The 23416-nt window shown below is 37.5% G+C and overlaps 1 protein-coding gene across 1 annotated transcript in view; it reads left to right on the top strand.

Moving 5' to 3' along the window:
* Positions 1–23416, top strand: part of LEMD3 (LEM domain containing 3) — a gene marked incomplete at its 5' end in the record, with an annotated part of 51691 nt that overhangs the window by 8138 nt on the left and 20137 nt on the right. Inside the window, 3 exon segments of the mRNA XM_082014262.1 lie at positions 12628–12665; positions 14278–14315; positions 16702–16768. Coding sequence (XP_081870388.1) covers positions 12628–12665; positions 14278–14315; positions 16702–16768 — 143 coding nt within the window.

Below are 23416 nucleotides of genomic sequence, written 5' to 3' on the forward strand. Positions count from 1 at the left end.
AAGACACTGCTTTGATGTTACCTCAATATTTCTACAGTTTTTCGATCCAGGCAAATCAAGGCTTTCGGTTCACGCATCTCTAGTCTGAGAGATTGCTAGCATTCTCTCTTGGAAATTTTAAGGGTTCTGTATAATTCTGTCCATTCAGTAAGCTTCTCAGCCCAGATGGAGGAGTTGAAGACCAATGTAGGTAATGGAGATGGAAGATTGAATCAGGTATATTTATATTACTTAAGCATACTATGGCATGAACAAGAAACCTGTCTTCACCAACAAGTACCGTTTGTAATTAAGAAAAATAGTATGGCCCAAGCTGCTGTACTTTGGTTTTGGTGGCTCCTTTTGTCCAGTACCCTTATCATTGTTACCTTTTCCGTGCTACTGTGCTGTACTTCCCACAATGCTATTTAGTGCTGTTTCTTTGTTCTGCTATGTGTTTACAGTCTACTGTGGAGGGTGAGAGGGTAAGGAGCAAGTGAATGTGGATGTGTGATAAATGTGAAGCAGGCAAATGTGGTGTGCCTGTTGAGCCTAGTTTGTTGAAGGAGATGTGCTGTTATGTCTGGTGTTTTGCAGAGATGGATTCTTTTTGCTGAGGAAAGGATCAAATCCTTTGCTTACTGAGGGTCATATTGTAACATGGGTATCTTGAATAAAGCTGCCTTTTCAGAGTCTTAAATTCTTTTAGCTGATTTGAATGAACCCTTCAGTGACAGACTGAATTCATATAGAAGGCTGCTTAATGTGGGGAGGAGAAGAGGTAGGGGCTTAAAAAGAGAGGTCTAACATTGAATTAAGTGGCATTAAAACTTACTAAGTAGTCTGCAACATCCACTGAATTCTAGTAAAGCTGTGTTAGATAAGTAAGAAACAGGTTTGTTCATAAATGAAGGATTGTAGACCAATTCCTAGGCTGCTTTTTCTCTGTCTTGGAGAAGGCCATTAATTAAAAATTGGAAAATGACTTGTTAGAAAATAATTGTTTTATATATAAATTATATGAATATAATTCATATTAGAGACTTCCTTCATACTGTCTTTATTCACTTAATACAGGGTTTATATACGAGTCACATTCCCTTAACCTTTTCTTTATTGAAAAAGTACAAGAAACTTTCATACTTGGACTCATGGTATTTTGGGTGAACGCAGCTTCGGCCTGTCCTTGCTAGGCAGTCAACCGAACAAAACTTTTTAGCATGAAGAGGACTGCTGGAATGAGTTGGATAAATGGTGTGTTGTTCCAGACTAGATTTTAAGGCCACATCTAGATCTTAATTTACCTTTTCTCCACAGAAGAGTGTTTCTTTGAAGGTCAGTTAAATCTCTGAATTGCTCGTTGGAGAAGCCTCAGACTGTCCATTGACTTCATAACTGTTTATGTTAGCTTTTGGATATTCTCAATAGGTTGTGTTTCAAAGCCACTCACCTTCACCATCTGTCCCCTCAATATTTCTCATCTTACTATGTAGTTATACAACAAAACATTCCACAGCACACTTATTCAGTAATACTTATCCCAGGGTCTGTTCAGTATTGTCAAGCTGCACAATTTGAACCCTTCATGTCCAGTATTCCCCTATCTCACATCACAATTTCATCAAACAAATATTTATCTGAATGTGTAGATATTGTTCGTCATAGAGAACAGAAGTCTAGCTAGAACTAATCTGAAACCTGTTAATAGATACTGAGCAATGAAGAATTTACTGTGAATGAGGGGTTTCAAATATCAAAAGGTAGATGTGTGATTTTAATTTTTTTTGTGTATTTTTTTTCTTATTGTTGCCTGAAACAGCTCTTGGTTGTGGTGTGTGGTGGTCTGATTTTTTGTTTTTGTTTGTTTTGTTGGGTTTTTTTAATTCCCAGCATATTTTGTGGGAAATGGTAAAACATTCATCATGAATTTTTCTGTTCATCTCTGGCATTTGACCTATATCTAAAAGTTTAGTGGGCTGGTTCTTCTTTTTCAGGTGTCATGCTTCAGACCACCAAAGAGTGTATTAATTTGGTTGAGTGACAGACTGGGTGGTGCATGTGTGACAAACCCCTTAGAGGCCTCTTTCAGGCTATGGAAGTCCACAGTCAAACTGAATTATTGGGGAAGGGCCAGTCTGGCAGTCTTGTTCGTGCTTTTTCTCATTCTTGCATGTTCCTTGGAAATAGTTTACTGTGACTTTGTATAAGAGAAAATGATTTATGAAATTCCTTGGTGGGATCCTTAAAAGAAGAGGAGAGTATGATGTCAGGTTCGTCCTAGTTTGTTTCTGTATTGGTTTGCAGCTGATGTATGAGGCATCTAGAGGTGAGAGGCATGGTGTATTTCAAGAAAAAAGCTGAAAAGGTGTTCTCTCTCTTTTTGGTTTGGTGTTTTGTGGTGGGTTTTTTTGGTCAAAGGAGCTTTATGCTGTCCTGGGGAAGTCTTTGCCTAGCTGAGAAAATGAGGTTAGAGATGCAGATTTCCTTCTGGAGAAGGAACTAGTCTCACTACTTATTTTTGGGTTTTGTTTCTCTTATCTGTAAGCATGTGAAATACTGCTTATGCAAAAGCAGCTGTGGATAGAGGTGTTCCTAAGTCACTGTGGGAAATGGGGAATCTGAGCTGTGCTAAAGGATATATTAATGTTTGGGTACTTTTATATTTTGTATATAATAGCAAACACATGTTCATTTTGATATAAACTCAGAAAAAAATAAAATGGAGTGTTGAGAACATCTGAGAGCGCCATACTGTTGTACTGTCTGTATAGTGTCCTTTGAGCTACTAGTTTTTCATTTCTCATTGAAAACTAGAAATACCAGCCTTTTAAGTACTCTTCAGAGCTCATTCATTCAGAATGGGCAGGTGTATATGCACAGTCTGACTTGGTGATCTTAGGTGTATTATGACCAGTGTTAGTTAAGTTTGACTTCCATCAAGGTGGTACTCCCTGCAGAAATGCTGTAGACTTTTTTTTTTAGATTGTTTTCATTGAGCACTAATGTGTCTGTACTTTGCAATTGGACAATGCAGTGGGTAATGCGTTTTTTTATGTATAACTTTAAGTACTATTCTTTTCTCTTGACCTTCACCTAAAGGTGCTGCTTATGAACTAACAATGAACCGTGTGCACTTGTACTCAATCTGCACATTAAGTAGAGGGAAAAACCCAACACCAATGGGATGTTAAATCCAGACTTGTTTTTATCTTGCAGGATAGGATGCATGGTATTAAAGTGATTCCTTTAGAGGGAGAGCAAACTGTGGAGGGAAAACACATCAAAGTAGCATCCGTGGGAAGGAGCTGTCCTAGTGATTTGAGAACCAAAGGCCAAATGGGGTCTGCCTATCCCTTCTGTAACGAATGAATTAGCATGTGATGTTCTCTGCCATTCAGGAGATAGGAATGTACTGAGCTTCTTACGCAAACCTTGGCATTGGACTACTAGCTATATGGCCAGCTAGTGCTTCCTTAAGCATGAGAGAAATGGTTTGAGGAAGGAGAGTTGAGATCTTGTTTTGTAGTTCAAGCACCTAGCTTTGTACTACTATGTAGTGACTTCCATCCTACAGAGTTCTCATCTATCTACAAATAGCTAATGGTGTGGCAAGGTTTTATTGTGTCCCCAGTGTTTGAGATCTCAGTAAGAGTCACTTGTTCTTCCTTTCCATCCTCTTTTTTTGCTGTTTCTATATGGCAGATGAGTTTCCTGCCAAGATAGGTTCCTCCTCCTCTCTAGATCCACCCAGCTTAGGAGAAGTGCACACAGCACTGCTAGAAGAGTCATCATTTTAACCCATGAGCTGATGACGTAACCCTGTAACTAGTAGGTGTAACCTGTTGAATTAATAAACAACTATGATCACAATATTGGAAGTCTTAGTTCAAGCAGACTCTTAACTGAGTATAGGAGACAATGGTGAGGTGTGTATATATAAGGATAATGGTGATGTATGGCTGTGTGGTAGTCCAGTTGTTCCCTTCAGATAATTTTTATTTGAACTAGTCAGTTTATGCTAGCAAACAAATGCAGCTGGTATGGTAGACACCCTGAAAGCTTAGTCAACTTTTTAGCATCCCAGTCCAGCTGGAAGTGGAAGTTACTGAATATTGCCTACTTGTATTCATTTCTAATCAAGTGATGTTATGTCTTGAATTACTGCTGAGATCATCCTGGTTTTGAGCTCTGCAAACTTCTGCTATACGTGATGGGCAGCTTTCCTTCTGTTTAGCAAATATGGATACTCCTGGTAAGCTGACTGCTGCTTCCTCTGTGAAAGCTCATCTTTGTAATGACAGGAGAACTGCTAGCTGCTACCTCTGTATGTCCTGCATAGAGTAAGCTTTTTTTTTTTTCCTCCCTAGCATACACTAGGGCACCTATTTTGAGTTTTACTGCCATGTTCAGGCTTTGTGTAGATCATTGTTCAGCAGTTTTGCTGCTGTTTGTGAAGCAAGCAGTGATAGACTAATGTGTGCTGAATGGTTAAAAGAACAGAAGCACACCAGAACACTGTTTTTAAATACAAAATCCCTATGTGATCTTTATCTTGTCTTTGTTAATGTCTTTGCTATCATGATTGAGGGTCTCTTAAGAGTTCTCTTGTCAGTGCTCTCCATTTGAATGTTGTCTTTGGATGCTGTAAACTGTTCGTACTAGTATAGTATATTACTACTACATTGTAACTGAAGTGTATCTGGAAGAAGAGGTTATAACTGGGTATTTTTACGTTGGAAGCTCTACAAGATAGGAATCCTTCCTGCTTGTACGAGATCACAGGATTTTGTGCACACTGGGCCCCTTGACAGAGTGACAGCAGATTTAATATTTAATTGCAGATTCTCATTGATTCTTAAACCTTCTGTCTTTTAATAACACTTGCTCTATGAGTGTGCTTGCAATCTTGAACTTTGGAGTTTGAGGAAAGCAGACCACTTCCTAATTTAACATTGAGCTGCTTGCTGACATGTTTTCAAGGTGGCATTTCCCCTGCTTCTGAATCTCCTTGGTGTTTTTTTAAATTATTTGTGCTCATTTCTTGAAGTTGTGGGTGTAGTTTGACCTTACAAAGTGTAAGGAGCTAAAATATTTGGGAGGGAGCACAGAAGAAGGGAGAAGAGCTATTACAGAAGCGTATTCTGATTCTCTTGCGAGTGAAGGTATTCTCTAACCATCGTAAAATGCTGGTAGGTGTGTGAAGTTTAATGTTTCTCCTGGTAATGTTTTGCAACTGCTGGTAAAAGTGGTCTTAGTGTGGGTTTTTTTTTTTTTCTTTTTCCTACATCTAAATACTAGCCTATAGTGGAGACTATGTGTGTACAAGGAATGGATGTAGTATTACCTGATTTTTACAATGCATGGCAAATGCACTTTATCTTGAGCCATTTTTTCCTAATAGAACAGACAGCTGTTTCTTCATTGAAATACAACATGCTTTGTAATAGCATGTAAAAGAGTGTATGTGCGAATTCAGTTGCTATAAAACATTTCCTTACTCTGGTAGAAATAAAACTGGAAAAGAGGATACTTTATCATAAGAATTGTTTTATCTTTCCACAAGTACAGATCAGGAAACATGATTTTGTGAATAACCTAGCACCTTAATGTGCTCATAAGGATAAGTATGCTTGTACTGAGTATGCTCCATTGAGGTTAATGCAGGCATACAGGAGAGAGAATTTGGGGTGAAGATCAGTTCCTGGGTGGGTGTAGCAGCTGTGGAACTATTGTCTGGAATGTTTGGTGACTGGCACTTCATAGTTCTGATGACACAACCCCCCACCCCAACTTAGGGGTGTGAAACACTGCCTGAGTCTTTTCTGCCCAAATTTCTCATCTGTCTATGGAATTGCATACTTAAAATGCAGTATTATTTTCTTGCTGATAGTGGTGGTCTGAAGTTTTTTGTTTCTTGGTGTGGCTGCATTGGTTCTCATTTGGGCTCATTTACTTGTTCCTTCATCTGTTGCATACAGTTATTTTCACAGGGTCTTCTAGAAGAAAAAGAACTTTCATGCTTTATTCAGACAGACAGGCAGGTTGCACATTCTTCCTTTTGAAACAACCGATGTCTGTCCTATAGCTCTGTAGGTAGTTGATTTTTCTTCCCTGAGTCTTGCTATGGTTGATGGTGATATTTAGGAAACAGGAGACCAGAAAGAAGGAAAGGCAGTCTCTTTGTTAATATTTGCAGATGTCAGCCTGAGGTATCGGCTCTGTTTGAAATGGGCACTTCAGTACAGTAGGTTATAGCTGGCAGCAGTATTCATGCAGTGAATGTGACGACAATATAGTGAAAACTTCCTCTGAAGTTGGCTCTGATGTCTTGGTAATTGTTTTGATTCTGGATTTATGTTATAAGGCTTTTTGCTTAAAAAAGGTGACGTTCTTAAGAACTGATTTACAGCCAACCGTATCTGTTTCTGTTTTACAGTACTGGGATATCTACAGGCACTACACAGACTAAAATACTTTACTCTTTTAAGCACAAAACTTACTATTTCTAGGTTTTCAGTCATTAATACAAGTACTAGAATGAAACTAGTAATTTTTATTTTAATGAAACTGAATAATTTGATGAGAAGCTCTCACAAAACACTAGTCACTCTTCTTAAATATGGACCTAAATGACATGACTCTCTTAAGAGCATCTTTCAACATTCAGGCCTATTCTAACTACTATTTAAATAGGCAGGAGTAGATTTTGATTATTTCTAGAAAGAGTGATAGAGCTAAAATAAGGAGAGGGTTTTTTTAAGAAGCAGTGAAGAACTCCAAAGAGAAACTCTGGTATTTCCCATCTTTTTACCTAAAATAATGAAGACTGCTATTTTCAGGGCTGATAAACATTTCAGTTGAGAAACATTTTCTATCACAAGTATGATACTTTTAATTTTTTTAGAGAAGGGTTTTGTAAAAAAAAAAAAGTGATTATGAAATAGTTTGGTTATATCAATCCTTATATCACCTCTTCACAAACAGAATAAATTCAAATGATATTGGGGGAGAAATTATCAATAGAAGCTCTCTAAGCTGAGGCAGTTGAAAAACTGACTTGATGTTAAGGAGAGATTCATCTGTTTTTAGAATTCTCTGATCCTTGTGGCAGATTGTGCTGCTGTTCAAAATTGGCATGGCCAAGGACTATTCAAACTACAATGGTGTACTGATTTAGAAATATAAAAACTCTTTCCAAAGCACACAAAGATGATCTGTAGTGAAGGAATTACTCAGCTTGATGTATGACTTGGTGTCTGAATATCAAAGCACAGAGATTTAGCCTAACGATTCAAAGTGGTTTGTACCTGAATTAGCGCAATCTGGAGATGCAGGTCATGCAAAACTGCTCATTTGTTTTGAGCATTGAGTAATTGCAGAGAGGAAATTAAAGGCAGGATTATTTTACTTAAGCTGTTTGAAAGATGGAGCTCTGGAATAACTTACTTCCTGTAACAACTTGTTTGTGTTTCTGGTGGTTTAAGACTTAGGAGCTTTAAGAGACAATGCTTTAGAATTGTCCTTGACACATATATGGTATGTCACCAGGTGGAATCAGTACTTGACCCCAAGCTTACTGAAAAATCTACAGGTCTGTTAGTTGATGTTGAAAGTACTTGGATTGTAAAATTATTGAGAACTGGTTTCCAAGGTTATGTAGAAAAAGACTGGGCTAAAGGCCCATTTTGCGTAGCAGTGCTTCCAGTATTGTTGCTTCCTCTGTTATCCAGCTAATGGTGGGGGTCTTTTTGATGAAGAAAAAATTCTAATAGAAAGTGTTAGGTTATCCACTTACTGAACACACATTTACAGGACAAATTTTGGAAAAAATACTGCTTCTGTTTTGGGATTAGTCTGCTTGTGACATGGTGAGTGGGGAGGAGAAAAGTACTTTTTTGTTTGCAGAGAGGAACATTCTTGCTGCTGCAGAAGTTGCTAGCTTGGAAGCGTGTGGTGCAGTGTACAGTCTCTGAATTCTCGTGTAGATGGTATTTGGTGCTTTTGGTATCATCACATTGAGAAATGAAGTGCTTACAGGTTAATTGGGATCATTCTTGTTTCTGCAGCTGTGGCTTTACAACTCCTTAAAGTTGCGTTGGAAAGCTGCTTTTTTGTTTAGGAAGTCGGATTATCTGTATGTTCAGAAATAGATGGTGGCATTACAGTGATTCTTAAAAATGTTAGCTTGATATTCAGTCATGGTCAAGATGGAAACACAATGGTAGGATTTTCTATTGAGGAAGGGAATTTAGAACAAGGTGTATCTGAGAGGATGTATTTGAGGATGGCACTAATAATCCCTGGTGCTCTGTTATTTTGAATAGTGTCCAACTCTGGTCCCCAACCTCAGAAAGGACATAGCAAGAGCTGCAAAAAGGTTCAGAGAGTAGTAATATTACCAAAAGCATAGTATGTCTCTCAGCAAGGAGGTATATGACTTGTGTGGAAGAGAGGACTGAGGAATGAAGTAAAGGCATGAGTATTATGGAGAGGGTAAAATAGTGTCTGATTACTCACTGTCTCCTCTAATACAAGGAGGAGTTTCTCAAGTTAACAAGTGGCAAATTCATAGTAAGCAGAGAAGCTGTTTTTTCACACATGTGCGTTTAAGTTGTGGAACTCTTTGTGACCATATGTTGCTGAAGCTAAAAGCTTGCTTGGGGTCAATGTGGGACTAGACAAATTGGTAAGGAAAATATATTGGAGTTGATAATTTGGGGGGGGGAGGGGGGCAAGGAATAGCCAGACAATTCTAGCTGCCTCAGGAAGCTTCTGAGGTGCAATTTTTTTTTGTTTTTATGACTGGGAGAATATTCTGTTGAAGTATCAGCATATACTTTATATTCTTATGCTCTGACACTCATTTTTGCCACTATTCTGTGGCGTCCAGTTAGGGACAGGTGTCTCTGAAAAGAGTAAAACTTCTTGCTAAGGCAGGATTGTGGGTTGGTTGAATCCTTGGTTTGTCCCAGTGTGACTGTTCCTTCATACTTCAGTTTTCATGTTATAACAAATAACAATGTAATAATAATAACAATATAACAAATAACTTCGACAAGAAGTGTATTGAATACTGAAACTGCAAGAATGGTAACACTATTCAGGGCAAGGTACCGCAGCATCTAGGAGATAGCTGTAGTGGAAGGATTAGCTACTTGTCAGCATCCTAATTTGGTGAGCAGAAGGTAGCTGAATCCCTTATTTTGGTACCATGTTAGTGATACTGTTCTAGCTTATGTCCTAAGCAAAGGTATTTTTATTTGTGCATGTCTTCTTTCTAGGCATGACTGCCTGTGAAGCTATGTCAGTCTTTGGAACTTGTATCGTTAAGACTCTGTAAAAGCTGACTTATGTGTTGACGAATGGAGGACTTACTGTCCTCTCTGGAGAAGGGCAGACTGAGGGGAGACCTTATCGCACTCTACAACTACCTGAAAGGGGGTTGTGGCAATGTGGATGTTGGTCTCTTCTCCCAAGTAACTAGTGATAGGATGAGAGGAAATGGCCTCAAGTTGCACCAGGGGAGATTTAGAGTAGCTAGTAGGAAAAATTTCTTTACTGAGAGACTGGTAAAGCATTGGAACAGGCTGTCCAGGGAAGTGGTGGAGTCACCATCATTGGAAGTGTTCAAAAAAGGTGTAGATGTGGCGCTTTGGGACCTGGTTTAGGGGGCATCGTGGTGTTGGGTTAACAGTTGGACTTGATGATCTTGAAGGTCTTCTCCAACCTTAATGATTCTGTGATTCTGTGAATGTCTGCAATTAGGCTGCAACTTCATGTCTGTTAAAGCATGCTTTGAAATCCCACTTTGTGCTCCCTGTTTATCTTACTGAAGAAAACTAAACCCTTGTAAATGCTGCATCTGTTTGCAAGGTTACCAATGTATTAGGGAGGAAAATGGGTGGTGGTGGCGAGCAGTTTTATTATTACTTTAAAGATGAAAGCTTCTGTATTGTAGTGAAAATTAACCTGTATGTTGGCACAGACTGCACTTGTATTCCTAAAATTGAGCATCTCTGTGAGATGGCTTGGTATGTGCATTTGCGTTGACAGCTTTGGCTGGAATGCTTTAGAGCTGTGCTGTGACCCTTAGCTTTGTATTGGTGACTTTTTGTTATTTGAGACTAACCAGTTCTGCCATTCTGAGGAATTCTAGTAGTCTGTAAGTCAGCATTTCCAGCTTGTTCCAACAGTAATAAGTGTAAATTAGTTACTTCTGAGGGTCGTTAGTAGTCTTTTCAGTTAACTAGCACAATATTTGTATGCTCCTTTGATTTCTTTTGCAGACTTCTCAGCAATCTTATTGTCTTGTTCTTGATTAACTAACATTTAAGTAAGATCACTTTTTAAACATGGACTTTAAATAGCATACCCCTTCCTGTTCTGAAATCAAGTTTCATGTGAGGATGATGTCCCTTATTGTGCTTGATTTTTGTTTACTTCCATGTCTGGCCAAAGAATCCTATTATCATTACACCTTGCCAGGAATAAAGCTCTTCTTCCAATGTCTCAAACTTTCAAGCAGAATGTTTAGCTATTACAGTGTTTCAGGGGAGCTAGTATGATTCCCTTTGTCATGTTTTTGAGGCTTTTCTTCTATGAAAGTATTCTTGCTTTTTTATCTTGCAGCTAGTATTCGCATGTTGCCAGGTAAGACGGCCATGCTTCTTGCAGTTTTGTTGTTGTCTGGGGAGTTCTGATGGATAATGAGACTGCCATGTCCGGGTAGTTTGTTGCATCCCTCCTTTTTTGAGGGTGGTGGATGTGGTTGTTGGTTGGTTGGCTAACCTGGAGAGAAGGACCCCTGGGAGATAACAGTCAGGAGAATCCTGTTTTAGAAAATTATCTCTGTAGTTTAGCTTTGTTGTATAAGTAGATGAGAACTTGTTCTCTGAAGCTCATAAAATTGTGAACTTGATAGATAGACTACTTTCAAGGCTGGTAATTGTTGCTATACGGTAGAGGTCTTGAACCTTTTTTGAGGAGGAGCCTTGGAATTATGTTATGTTCACATAAACTCTTCTATTAGTAATTAGTTATTAAATTAATGCTTAGTTTGGTAGAACTTGTTACTCTTCTAACTATACTTACCTATTTTAAGAACTGTCATGAAGGCTTTTGAACCAATAATGTTGATGTAGTATATTGAAATGCCTTAGACATGTTGGAGTAGATGAAAACTTGACATCTGTGGTTGGAGCAAGTGAGAGGATTTGGTAAGAGCTTAGATCCTGGACAAAAGAAAGAAGGGTAGATTCAACAGAGGAATTACTGCGGTAGTTAAGGAGTGGCCTTATTAACTGAAGTTAATCATGGTTATGTGGTAAATAGATGCAGATTGATTAACAGTTGTTAATTGCATATGCAGCTGATAAATTGCTGGCAGTTGCACTTAGCATACTTGCCTCTTAAGGCATCAGGCATCCTAAACTATATTAACGTCTTACATAAAATGTATCTCACTTAATGGCTAACTAACTTGCCATAAAATCACTTCAGAGGAATTTAATGGAAATCCTATAGTGTGAGTTAAAATAATGAATTATGAGGATTGATTAAATTGTTGTGGCAGGTAATTATGGAGGAGAGTCTTTTTTTTTTTTTTTGGTCGCTTTAACCACTGTATATTTGTGAAAGAGAGGCAAACATTGACATCTCATCTGGATTGCTTCATAAATTCAGTGTTTTTAATTTATCTAAATATGAAGTTGTTCACGTGTGAGATTGACTTTACACTGGGATTGTGATGCTGAAAGTCTGAGTGTAACACCACCATTGCCTTCACTTAATTGCTGTACTGTCCTAGCGTATGTAGAATTGCAGCTGACAGTTTTCAGTTTGCATCTTTGCAGGCATGGAAGTATTGCATTTGTGCTTGTTCCATGGCTTTCATCAGTGCTAAAATGTATGTTTGTCAGGTACACTGAAATCTACACACTGTTGTGTCTCCTCCCCTCCCCCTGCCCTTCCCTGCAATCTAAAACCATATAATCAAGATTTCATGTATGCTCAATAAGATTGACCTTGGGAAGAGACCATAATTACATAATTGTCCTGTCTGGATAACTAACGATCAAACTGGGAGGTTGGCAGTCATCTAGAGCCTTGGCTGTGTTTCTCTAATCCTATTTTTAGGCTATTTAGATTAAAAGTTTAGTGTACTGGGAATGTTCTGCTGAGTTAATGAACGAAATACATAGAAGCTTTGTAAAGTTGGTAGCATGATAATCTAGTAGGCGATGTCTGAGAATTTGCACCTATAGAATGAAATTGTGAAGTGGTATAGGGCTTGGTTTACAAGACTGCTTGAACGTCTGCTTCTATCAGTTTTAATTAATCTGATACCTGAATCAAGTATTCAGATGTCTGTGAAAACCAGTCTCTGTGTTTGGGTGGTTTTGTTGCGGTTTGTATTTTCCATTTGCTGTGTCAGAGGAAGCTGAAGTGCTTACTGCTGTTGGGAAGATAGCATGCTTAATTTGCTTCTGAGCTCAGGCACATGGACAAACCGTTGTTTGCAAAATTTTAGAGTCGAGCTTTATAATTTGTTGTAATTGTAGAAATGTGTTCCTTACCATTGCTATGTATAGGAATAATGAAAATGGTATTGTTCCCATTTCAAACTTGCCTTTCAAAAATAAAGTGAAGTGGGTCAGCTGCCAACAGTGCCGTGGAAGTTTGTGCAGGTAATAAAAATTACATTGTTTTATGAAACTACTTTTTTGTTACAATTTTTTTTTTTTACTTATGCAGATGCTATTACACTTGGCAAAGGTTAGGGGACCCCTGGATTACAAATTTCTTCGTAGTTTCTTTTGTATCCTCCATTTCTCCTAAATGAGGAATCTTATCATGAATTTGATCTAGTGTGTCCACCTTTATTTCTTTTTTTTTTCCATTTAGAACTAAATTAACTGATCAGCTTAATAATCATGGTTTCGGAGTCAAGATATTATCAATCACCTGACTGTTGGGGAGGCAACTCTTGATGTTTTGTGCATATCTTTATGCATGAGCGTGCCTTATAAGAAGTCAAATCGGCTAGCACTATCGGAGGCTGTTGCTGAGTTACCTTCAGATGCAAGCAGAAATGCTGTGTAAACAGCTGCAATATCTGGGGTGAGGGAGTGGGTGTAATTACACCATGTAAATTGTATTATGTATTTTGGACACTATTTAAGATGGTCCTTGTCTTTTACTATGCCTTGGTATAGAAAGTTGAACTGCAGGATTTCAAAATGCATTAAGTTCTTCCCAGACTGTTCTAGATTCTCTATGCAAGTGCATCAGACCTAGAATAGTGGAAAGTACTCTTTTTTTTTTTTTTATTTCCTGGATGAACTCTACTTCTGCTAGAACTGTATTATAGAGCAGTGTGCTTCTTCAAGTGCTGCCTGGTTTTGGTGTGCTTTCAACATCAGTGTGATGACATTCACAACCTACACCTGCAATTTTGCATCAGGTTTCCCAGGATACTTTTTTTTTCTTTTGTGTTTTTGGTTGGTGAACTATGGTCAGTAGAAGCTTCATCTTCTGTTTGAATAGCACATAGAACTGCTTTTTTCTGTATAAGCTCAAACTGTGGGTGAAACAAGAGTTTGTAGCTTAGAAAGGCAAGACAATATGCTTTAACAATGGTGATTGCTTCCTGCCTTGGTAACTCTTTAGTTACCAGCTGGTCAGTCTTAAGTGGAAGCATAACACAAATTATTTGGCTGATTTCAGCTTCTTTTCCTTGAAGAATCTATTTTTGTAGCCAAAAGAAATATAATTGATAAACTTAGGCTTTCAGGAGCTGTGGAAACTCTTTTATTTAGAAAGGAAGAAGTGGTCATATAGTCACAGTGGACTTTTCACCTGAGCTCTCTGTGTGTCATCTCTTGCTCTTCTCAAAACAGAAAATGCTGATGAGTTGTACAGCGTTGTGTTTGGATTATTGCTTAGTAAAAAAGTACTTTCTTAAACTGGACACTAAAACCTGCGAATTATGATGTCAATGTAATTGAGTCATTAAAGCAAGAGTTTGGTAAATGGCAAGCACAGTTTGGTTTGCCTGGAAGTGGCTGTGAAATTTCTAGATACACAAGATTCTGGTTTAACCTAAATGCTAGTATAGTGCAATATCAAATGTGGAGTTAAGTCAAAGGTTAATAGCTGTCTAATTGCTATTTGTCATATTATGGACTTGTTTGCTTTTATCTAAAGATTATGGTGTTGTCATAAAGCTACAGAGTTCGTATGCCTTTTCAGTATTTTCAGGCTCTAGAATGAATTAATTTTTTTATCTTTTTTTGACAGTCAAGAATCCCTTCAGTGAAGAACTACAAAAAATAAAAGTAAGTAAAACTACTTAGTATTGAAAATTTTAGTCTGTCAGATGTTTATATAAAAACAATATAGATCTGTTCAGAAGGATGCAATTTCAGAATGTTTTCTGTAAGATGAACACACTTCTTGCAACTTTAATGTTTTAATTTTTTGGTTTTAATCTCGAGCAATATAACTAGGGTTATAAGATTTGGCCATGGCATGCTGGTTGCTTTATATACTAAGAAAATGTTACATAATTTGTGTTGTAGAGCTATGAAGAAAAATTGTGGTGGTGTAAGTTTTGTGGCTGAATTTATCAGTTTGTCTCTTACTGTTACCATTTGGCTTCTCAACCTTGGAAGGACAGCTGGTAAAAGATGATTGACTTGAAACTCCAGGATTTTATTTGGTGCCATAGAAGAGCAAGGGTTAGCGTCTTTCAAAAAATGGATTTAAAATTTTCTTTTTCACTTTGGTTCTATTCTGTTACTTGTTCCTATATTTACTCTTTCAACTGGAATATTGGGATAACCATTTTTGAGATGTCACCACTGAAGATATCTGTATTACTCTTAGTTCTGCAACATGTGTTTTGGTGGTTCTCTCTTCTGGCCTTCAGTCTTTCTGCCTGGACTGTAAATATAGCAGTCTGCTTTGGTAGGCACATATAAGCAAGTATTGCAAGGTAATATTGTGAAGTTTTTTTGTTGTTGGTTTTTGAGTTTTGTCTTTTTTTGTTCTAGGATTGAGCTCTCCAGAAGTGAGTAATTGTGTATTTTAAGTAGGTAGCCTTGGCTAGTTACTTGGGAAGAAAATGTTTCTGAATATTTTGAACAAATTGAATTTTGTGGGGTAAATTCTGAGGATTTTTTTCAGAATTACTTTAGTCGTGCAGAGAGAATGCATCTTGTGCACTGGCCTTGACAGCCCGAGGACCTGTTTTGTATGTTACTTTCTTCTGTTTTTCTTGTGTATTGGTCCATAGTAATCCTACTCCATGCTTGCTTGTTCATTAACTACAAAGACTATACTGTTCAGTTCCTTCCTTTACGTGGTGTGAGCATTAATTTAAGAAAAAAGAATTTGGTTACAAAAATGTTTCACATGTCTGCCTCGGTGTAGCTGTTACTGAAGTCATGGCTGTACCTACTGGCAAATAAATGGAATTTGGAGTACTGCTCTGTGTGTGTGTGTGTGGTAGAGGACTGATTTTCCTCTGCTGCCATGCCCAGTATTTTCCAGCCTGGAAATTAATTGATAAGGTTAGTTAGTTTCCTGGGGAGCTCCAACTAGATCAATTTAATCTCAGTGATGGTTTTTGTAGGACCAGAAGAGGGAGAGGTGATGCTGGTGATTGATATTGTCTATGGGAATCAGTTTGTCAAATGTTTGATCAATGACAGAAGTCTTCTGCTTTTTGGTAGCAGTTTTCTTGTGGGGAAAAAAAAATGGAGCATTCAAATTTTAAAATTATGTCAGACAGTGCTGGTGCATCAGAGAATTAAAATATATTTAATCTTTTTCAATGTGACTATAAACAGCAGATGCAGAACTGGCAAATTACTTTTCTTGCACATTTTCTGAATAAAGGCTCTAGTCTTATCTCGGACATTTGACTCTGCCCCAGGAGTCAGAGCCAACTTAAACCCAAATGTTTTAGAATGGCCTTCAGTACATGGTGTATGTAATGGCAGGTTCATCATCTTCATATTTTGAGTAATTCATTCTAATACAAAATGTTTCTGGATATATTTCAATGAAATTTCTCAATATCTTGATAAAAAAGTTTAACTCCCCTGTAAGTAACAATTATATGACATTTCATATTCATGCTTGTTTTGGGAATTAGGCCTTTTTATACTAGTGGCATATACAGGAACTATCAAGAAGATTGTATTGTTCTGGGTTTTGTTTGTTTTGTTTTTAATTAAGTTACTGTAGTTTGAAGGTAGACAGCAAAAATCTTACTTTGCTATGAATTTTATGCAGGAGTATGACCAGGTGGTACTTTAATGTGACTTGTATGAAGTGTCACTGCACATTTATTAAGAATAAAATTGGTTTATTTTTACGTAGTAGATAATAATTAAAAAAAACAACCACCAAACTTTTTTGGGGTCATTGCACTGTTCCCTCAGTAGTATGAGAGCTGTCAGTTTTAACTGGCAGATCCATCAGATTCCAGGCTGCAGTCTAGTTTAGTTTCAGTCAAGATCTGAAAAATCAATATTGATTCAGAATCTATTGCTTGCCTCATTGTTTATGTGTGAAATGCTACAGCTTTCCACCTGCATGTGTAAAAAAAACCTTCCCCCCCACCCCCATGGTGTATAAAGATTTTTGGGGTAAATGGAATAAAATACATCTCTACTAATGTTTGTTTTTAACATGAATGTGTTTTTCTAATTCTAGGGAGATGAAATAAGTCTCATGATGAACAGCTTATATGCGCTTCATGATAAATTGGCACAAGTAGCAGGTAACACTTCAAAAATACTGCGACTAATGCAAGTGTTATGGCAACAGCTACAAAGCAGTCTTACGCTCAGATAGTGATTTGCAGCAACTGATGCACACTGTGGCTCTCATAGCCATTTAGAGTTCATTTTGGGGAAACTAGAAATCCCATTTCTAGTTCAGTTATGCTGCCTTTTTCACCAGTGTCGTGCCTTTAGCTGCAGTGTTTTTTATTTAATGGGATAGGCTGTCGAATATTGTGATCCTGTACAGTTTTTGATCTAATGTTTTGATGCTTCATTAATCTAATTTCATTTAAAAGTTTAAATATGCTATATGTGGAGAGGAATTTAGATTTCTTCTTAAAATAGTTATTTCACTGCTGTGTAAAAATGTCTGAAAACCAAAATGTTTTGCAGCATTCAGAAAATCCTTACTAATACAAGGAACATTAGTGGTTGAACAAGATTGCCTTGTTAGACAAAGTAGTCCAACTTAAACATACTAATTATATAGTAATTAAAAGTACTGTATTTAGTAATGTGTCAGAGGTGGTGTTTAGGATTAGTATTAATTATTGAATATTTAAAGTAAAAAAAATATAGTGCTTTTGCCTAGAGTCATAATTAACACAGCTTTAAGCTGCATAGATGTTACACATCATAATCAGAAAATGGTAAAGTTAAGACTGTGTTTATAACTTTGGCATCAGGTGAATGTGAGTTACAGCAGAAGCTTATTTCATGACTATTAAGCTGTTTATCATCCTTGCTTATTTAATCCATAATGTGTTTAGGAGGCAGTGGTTCAGGGTTGTTTTTTTTTTTTTAAGCCTTACTGTTCTTTGTGCCAGCTATTCGTTTTGCAATAGCAAGTTTCACCAGGAAGACTTTTCCAGTATTATCAGGTGCTACAGACATTTATGAAATTAAAAATGTGGAAATAACTCCATGTCAGATATGAGGCTGACAATTTAATATGTCACAGCTATATATACAAAATCTGTGAGAAATTTGAGCAGCTCTGTAATACCTTTAAATTGCCAGAGTAACCTTCCTGCAGGAAGTTTTCATTTCCACAGCATTTACAATATCTGCAGTGAATAAATAACTGTCTGTACAAAACCCCCAAATTTCTCCTAGTTTACATTATTCTTTAACCCAAAAATAGTGAAAGAATGATGTTTAACGTGAGTGCATGCGAACTAAGAGTTGCTTTAGTCTTCATTTTGTTGCTTTCTGACTGAGTGCCTTGCAGTGTTGATCTTTCACAGGTGAATTACATCTTCATATATTTTTATCTGTTTCAAACTGTTTCATAGTTAATAGATGGTAGTAGATAGTCCTGTACTATAAATCATTGGGGCCAAAGGATACTTTTTTTTTCCACGTGGGGTAGCCAACCTGTGGTGTGTAGGCATGTATTATGAGACCCACAGCTCTGTGCCGTCGAGCACTGACTTGTGTGAAGTGGAAGTAATGGGTTATGCTACTTTTTTCCCTCTTACGAAAAGAAGATGTAACAGCTTGCTGTTCCCTCAGTATGTCATCTGGCCCTCCGCTGGCCATACAGTAAACAATGTACTTGCCTGAATAAAAAAGTTTGGCACCTCATTTCTACATTTGTGAAAGAAAAGGAGTTTTCTTCATTAGCTGGTGCTTACTTTTGTGCATGTGCACTTATAAAAATGTTTACCTGTCTGCCTTATTAGAGGAATTTGTATGCTCCAAGATGACTGCTTTCTTCCCCAGGTCTCAAAGGTACATTAATCTCTATTAGTCTACACTGGCCAGGAGAATCTTCAGTACTTTTAAAAAATATAGCTATACTTTCTGATTAGATGATCCCTCAGACTGAGGCTGTATTGTGAGATTACCTGGTCTCTCATCAGAGTAGCTTTCATACAGTCTGAAGAATGACCTAATTCACTTGTATTTAGACAAAAGTTATCCTCAATGCCAAGTTTGTTAAGGTATGAGAGGAATAAATCTGCCATCCATTTTGAAATACCATATTCATGTAGACCTGGTGCAATATCTGGAAGCTGTTTAAAAGTCATAGAACAGAGAAAGCTGCTAGAGAGATGCAGGATTTAAGTGTTGATCTTGTACACAGTGTACCACTTCAAAAGAGAGAAGTAAAGGAATACAGTTTTACTAAAAGTGGTGCTCTTCAGGTCTCTGTCACATACTTGGAAAAGTTTCTCTCATTTCATACTTGGCTATGAATCATTTGTTCATGTTATAACTATTAATATTAAAAAGGCAGGCTGGAAACTTGTAGTAGTCTGTTAAACTTTAGTCAACATCTTGACTACCATGACGATAGTCACTTCAGAACTTGGGTTCTAGCCCTCTTTGTTTTATTATATTTTTCTTACATTTTTACTGAACTAGTTTCTTGCCTTGTTAACTTCAATTGGAGAGTAGGTGATGGGGCTTTTATTTAGAAGGTGGAACACTGAAAGTTGTTTGAAGGAAGAAAAAGTCAGGCTAAGAGTTTGTTAATTTTATTTGACTTAATATACTATTGTTCCAACTGCCTATTCTGTACTGTGGTGCTCTAATATGATGTAAAGTGATTTAATTACCCTACACAAAAATAGACTGCCTTTCATTCATCCCTCTTCTCAGAATTACTAGTCTGCCAAACCTATGGTGTGAGTATTGCCTACCTCACAAGAAACTAGAGGGGGAAGCAGTATCTGCTCATCCGGTTCTGAGTTGAAGTTTGTGTTCCTGTGTTCTTGTCTAGTGTTTCAGCCTTTCTTCAAAGCAGCAACTTTTTATAGACAGTATGTATTTCCATGCCTAACACATTCTCCTAAACCAAAATATGTGGGTTTTTTAAAATTAGACTTCCTTCAGGCATATGTTAATTACTGGATGTCTTGGTCTTTCATAGAGACACTTCAGTAGATCACATCCATTTTCAGTCAGGCTTGCAAAATGAATAAACCTAACCACTATATCCACAAGAAGCAGCCAGCTACCCATGGATTCGACCCTACTTTCTTGTACATAAAGAATTTTTATTTAGTTAGAAGCTTCATTTGCTTGGCAGTCTCCACAGAGTGGTGGTCTGTCAGATTTAGGTGGTTTCCTTTAGAGCTAATGAACAGCACAGGTCCTTGAGATGCAGGCATGAATTAGACTTCCATATGTCATAAGGTTTACTTGATAAATCCATGGCTGGAAGAAAATCGTGGCAAAACACTAGATATTACTTAATATTAATTTCAAGTGTCAGCTACTGTATCTGATTGCTGTCACAGGCTCTCGGTTCTGTCACTCTCCTTAATCTTTAGTTCTTCAGATAACTGGTATCATGCAGACTATTTATGAACTTCTGATTTTCCACAGTGTTATTGAACTGTTGAATTTGCATTTGGGAGATCAGGCATTCTTATTTGCTCCCACAACACTTGTTCTACTCCTGCTTTTCTTCAGCTCCCCACTTCAGTGTCATACTGCAAGTAACCTGTAAACATGAGACCTGCTAAACAAGTGTTTTATACACTATTTGCTTTTTGTACTGGTTGACTGTATCACATCAAACTATAAGCTAGAGATCTGTGCTGAATTCATGTGTTCCTTAAAGTATTAGATTTCCACTGTGTTTTGGTTCTGGTACTTTAAGAGAATGATTTACATTGTAAAGTAAATATTTTAAAATTCTGAGTATTTCTGTTAACTCTATATGCTGCAGCTCATAAATTAAACTAAATGCCCAAATGAAAGTCAGTTTAAAATACTCTAGCCTGCATGGAAAAGCCAATCTGACTTATTTTCTGTATTTAAAGAATACAGAGAGAGAACAGACTTAAACGTTTCTTTAGAATTGAGGCTTTAGTTGCTTTTTGTTAGTATTTCTAAGAGGAGAGCTCAACTTCTTATGCAGCTTGCCCAAGTACACCAACATAAGTTAAAAGGTAATTTTGTGATCCTTGCTGGGATGTGTTACTTCTCGCCTCCCTACAAAGGCAAGTAGTGGTTCTCCAATTGTACTTGAAATTGAAGTGATCTGTGCCCAAGAAAAGTTTGAGCACAAAGATCCATACGTTCTGTAAGCTCACAATAGACATTTTAACGGAGGGGCAGTTTTTACAAAGACCTCAGACATACCTTGCAGCAGACCTGTGTAAAGTTTTTTTTTTTGCTTCTGCTTCAGTTTTAATCCTGGATATAGGGCCTCAAGTGGAACAGTTGGGAAACATTTTTGGCTCAGACTATGGAAAGTGGGTTTCCAAGCCAAGTGGTTAATGATTGCACCAAAGTTATTCAAAGTAAGCCTTCATTTGCAGAACTATTAGCTAAAGCGGTGACTGAAATGGCATATAGGAATATCCTGCTGTTTGCAGTAAAACAGAAGGTTGTCTGACTTGTGAATTGCCTAACTTTCTGCAGGCTTTCAAATTCATGAGTTTCTCAGAAGAAAGCTGTTAAAAGGTTCTCAGCAATAGATGGGTTGGAATGAGAAACTGCATCTCCAATAGCTTTTTGTACAGGACTGAAACTCTGTAACTCTGATTAGCTTACTCATTTCAAGAGTCGGAGGCAAGATGAAAGTAATTTTTTTTTTTTTACACACCCCCCCCAGCATTGCATGAGGGTAATTTGAACTGATGGGCCTTAGACATTGTAAGAGCCTAGGCAGCAAAGGCATTTTTAACTGTTAAACATGTTCAAAGGCAGTATAGTCTGAAAAAAAAATTTCAGAAGCAGGACTGTGAGGAAGCTGTCTGCTGGTTTTTGAAGATGAGACCAGAAGCTGTGAAGTCAGTGTGTTGGCTGCATGCTGCATACTGCATAAACGTAATTCCTGGAAGAAGGCAAATAAAAGCAGAATTTAAAACTACTAAAGTAATCCAGTAGTCCCAGGAGCTTTTGTCCTCTTGTAAGAGGTAATACTGTGTTCTCATAAGATTGAAAATCCAAAATGAATCCTGAAACTTGTTGTGAAGGATTCATTTTTCATAATCTGGCCTCCTGCCTGTGTGTGGTGTTTTCTTTTTCTGTGTGTTAACCTCACCCTTTCTATTCTTACTTATTTCACAAATGGGCTTTCCTGCTTATCTAGACAATTGAAAAACAGAAAACAAACAAACAAAAGCTCCTAAGCAGAAGGGTCTCATCCCCCTGCTCTCACAAGCTGTTTTGTTCAGTCAAATTACCACTGACATGCTTTTCCTGTATTAGAAGGACCCCAGGAAGACTTAAGGTCTTACCAAACAACAGAAAAGCTTAAATGGATGAATACCTACCAGTCTTCCTTGTATCATACAACATAATACCTGATTGAGGTTGTACGTATAGCTTCTACAGAGATATGTTTTGCTTTTTTTTGTATTTATCCCATCAGTTCTAGATTTAAAACCGTATGTTTACACCAGAGACTATATAATATCATGAGATAGTTATCCCAAGTCTGCTAATCTTGAAACATGAAATCACTGATCATTACACATACAAGTTTACAGGTTGTAGAATTTATGCTGCACAAAAAGAATGTCTGCCTAAATTCACAGAATCACTAGGTTGGACAGGACCTTCAAGATCATCAAGTCCAACCATTAATCCAGCGCCACCATGTCCCCTAAACCATGTCCTGAAGTGCCACATCCACACGTTTTTTAAACACTTCCAGAGATGGCAACTCCACCACCTCCCTGGGCAGCCTGTTCCAATGCTTGACCACCCTCTTGGTGAAGAAATTTTTCCTAATATCCAGTCTAAACCTCCCCTGGCGCAACTTGAGGCCATTTCCTCTTGTCCTATCACTAGTTACTTGGGAGAAGAGGCCAACACCCTCGTCGCCACAACCCTCTTTCAGGTAGTTGTAGAGAGCGAAATTATATACAAGAATAGCACACAACTCCAGTTCTGGTGCTGACTTCTAAACTCAGAGTGTTTTTTGGCCAAAGGTGGTGTCAATTTTCACAAGTGATCTCTGTAGTTTTGCTATTACAGTAGACTGAGGCATTTTGAAAGTCCAAGATGTTGCATTTGAGTTATTAAGTGAAAGAACTTTTAAAGTAGTGTCTTTTCTGCTCAATGCTTGATTGAAAATGTGCACATGCACATGGGCTTAGTTCCAGCAGCACTTCTAGGCCAGATAGCATATGAGCACTCTCTAAAAACAGTATTCCTATTTCTCTATAAGCCAACATTAAGAGAACAGTGTGCCTATTATGCTGATGTGCTTGCAAGGACAAATTAACTTAAATCTGTCAAAGTGTATTGAACAAAACTTTGCTTTAGCAGTCTGAGAAGGACTTTGGCTTCATAGAAACACTTATTTCTTTGTAACTCCCTACTGTGAATGAGGCATGAAGATGCTTCTCCGTAACTTGCTAGTTTCCTCATTTTTTATTCAGATTGCCTTAAATGTTCTTGTTTGTGTAGGGAATTAATACTTGAAGTTGCTCTAAATGGAGCAAGGATATTCCAGTGTGGAGTAATTCCAACTTTAAATACTTTGTGTGAGTATTAAGAGTATAAGCAAAGGGTTTATATTTTGTATATGCATGAGATTCTTAAACTTTCCTAGCCTTGCTATTGCTTTGGGAATAATACAGCTTGGCAGAGATTCAGGAAGGTAAGGCAGTCATAACCCTGAGCCAGTGAAAGACTGGATTTGTTGTTTCTTATTTTATTGTTTTGGCACAGTA

This window comes from Phaethon aethereus (genome assembly GCF_964289735.1).
Source record: "Phaethon aethereus genome assembly, chromosome: 1".
Taxonomy (NCBI): Eukaryota; Metazoa; Chordata; class Aves; order Phaethontiformes; family Phaethontidae; genus Phaethon; species Phaethon aethereus.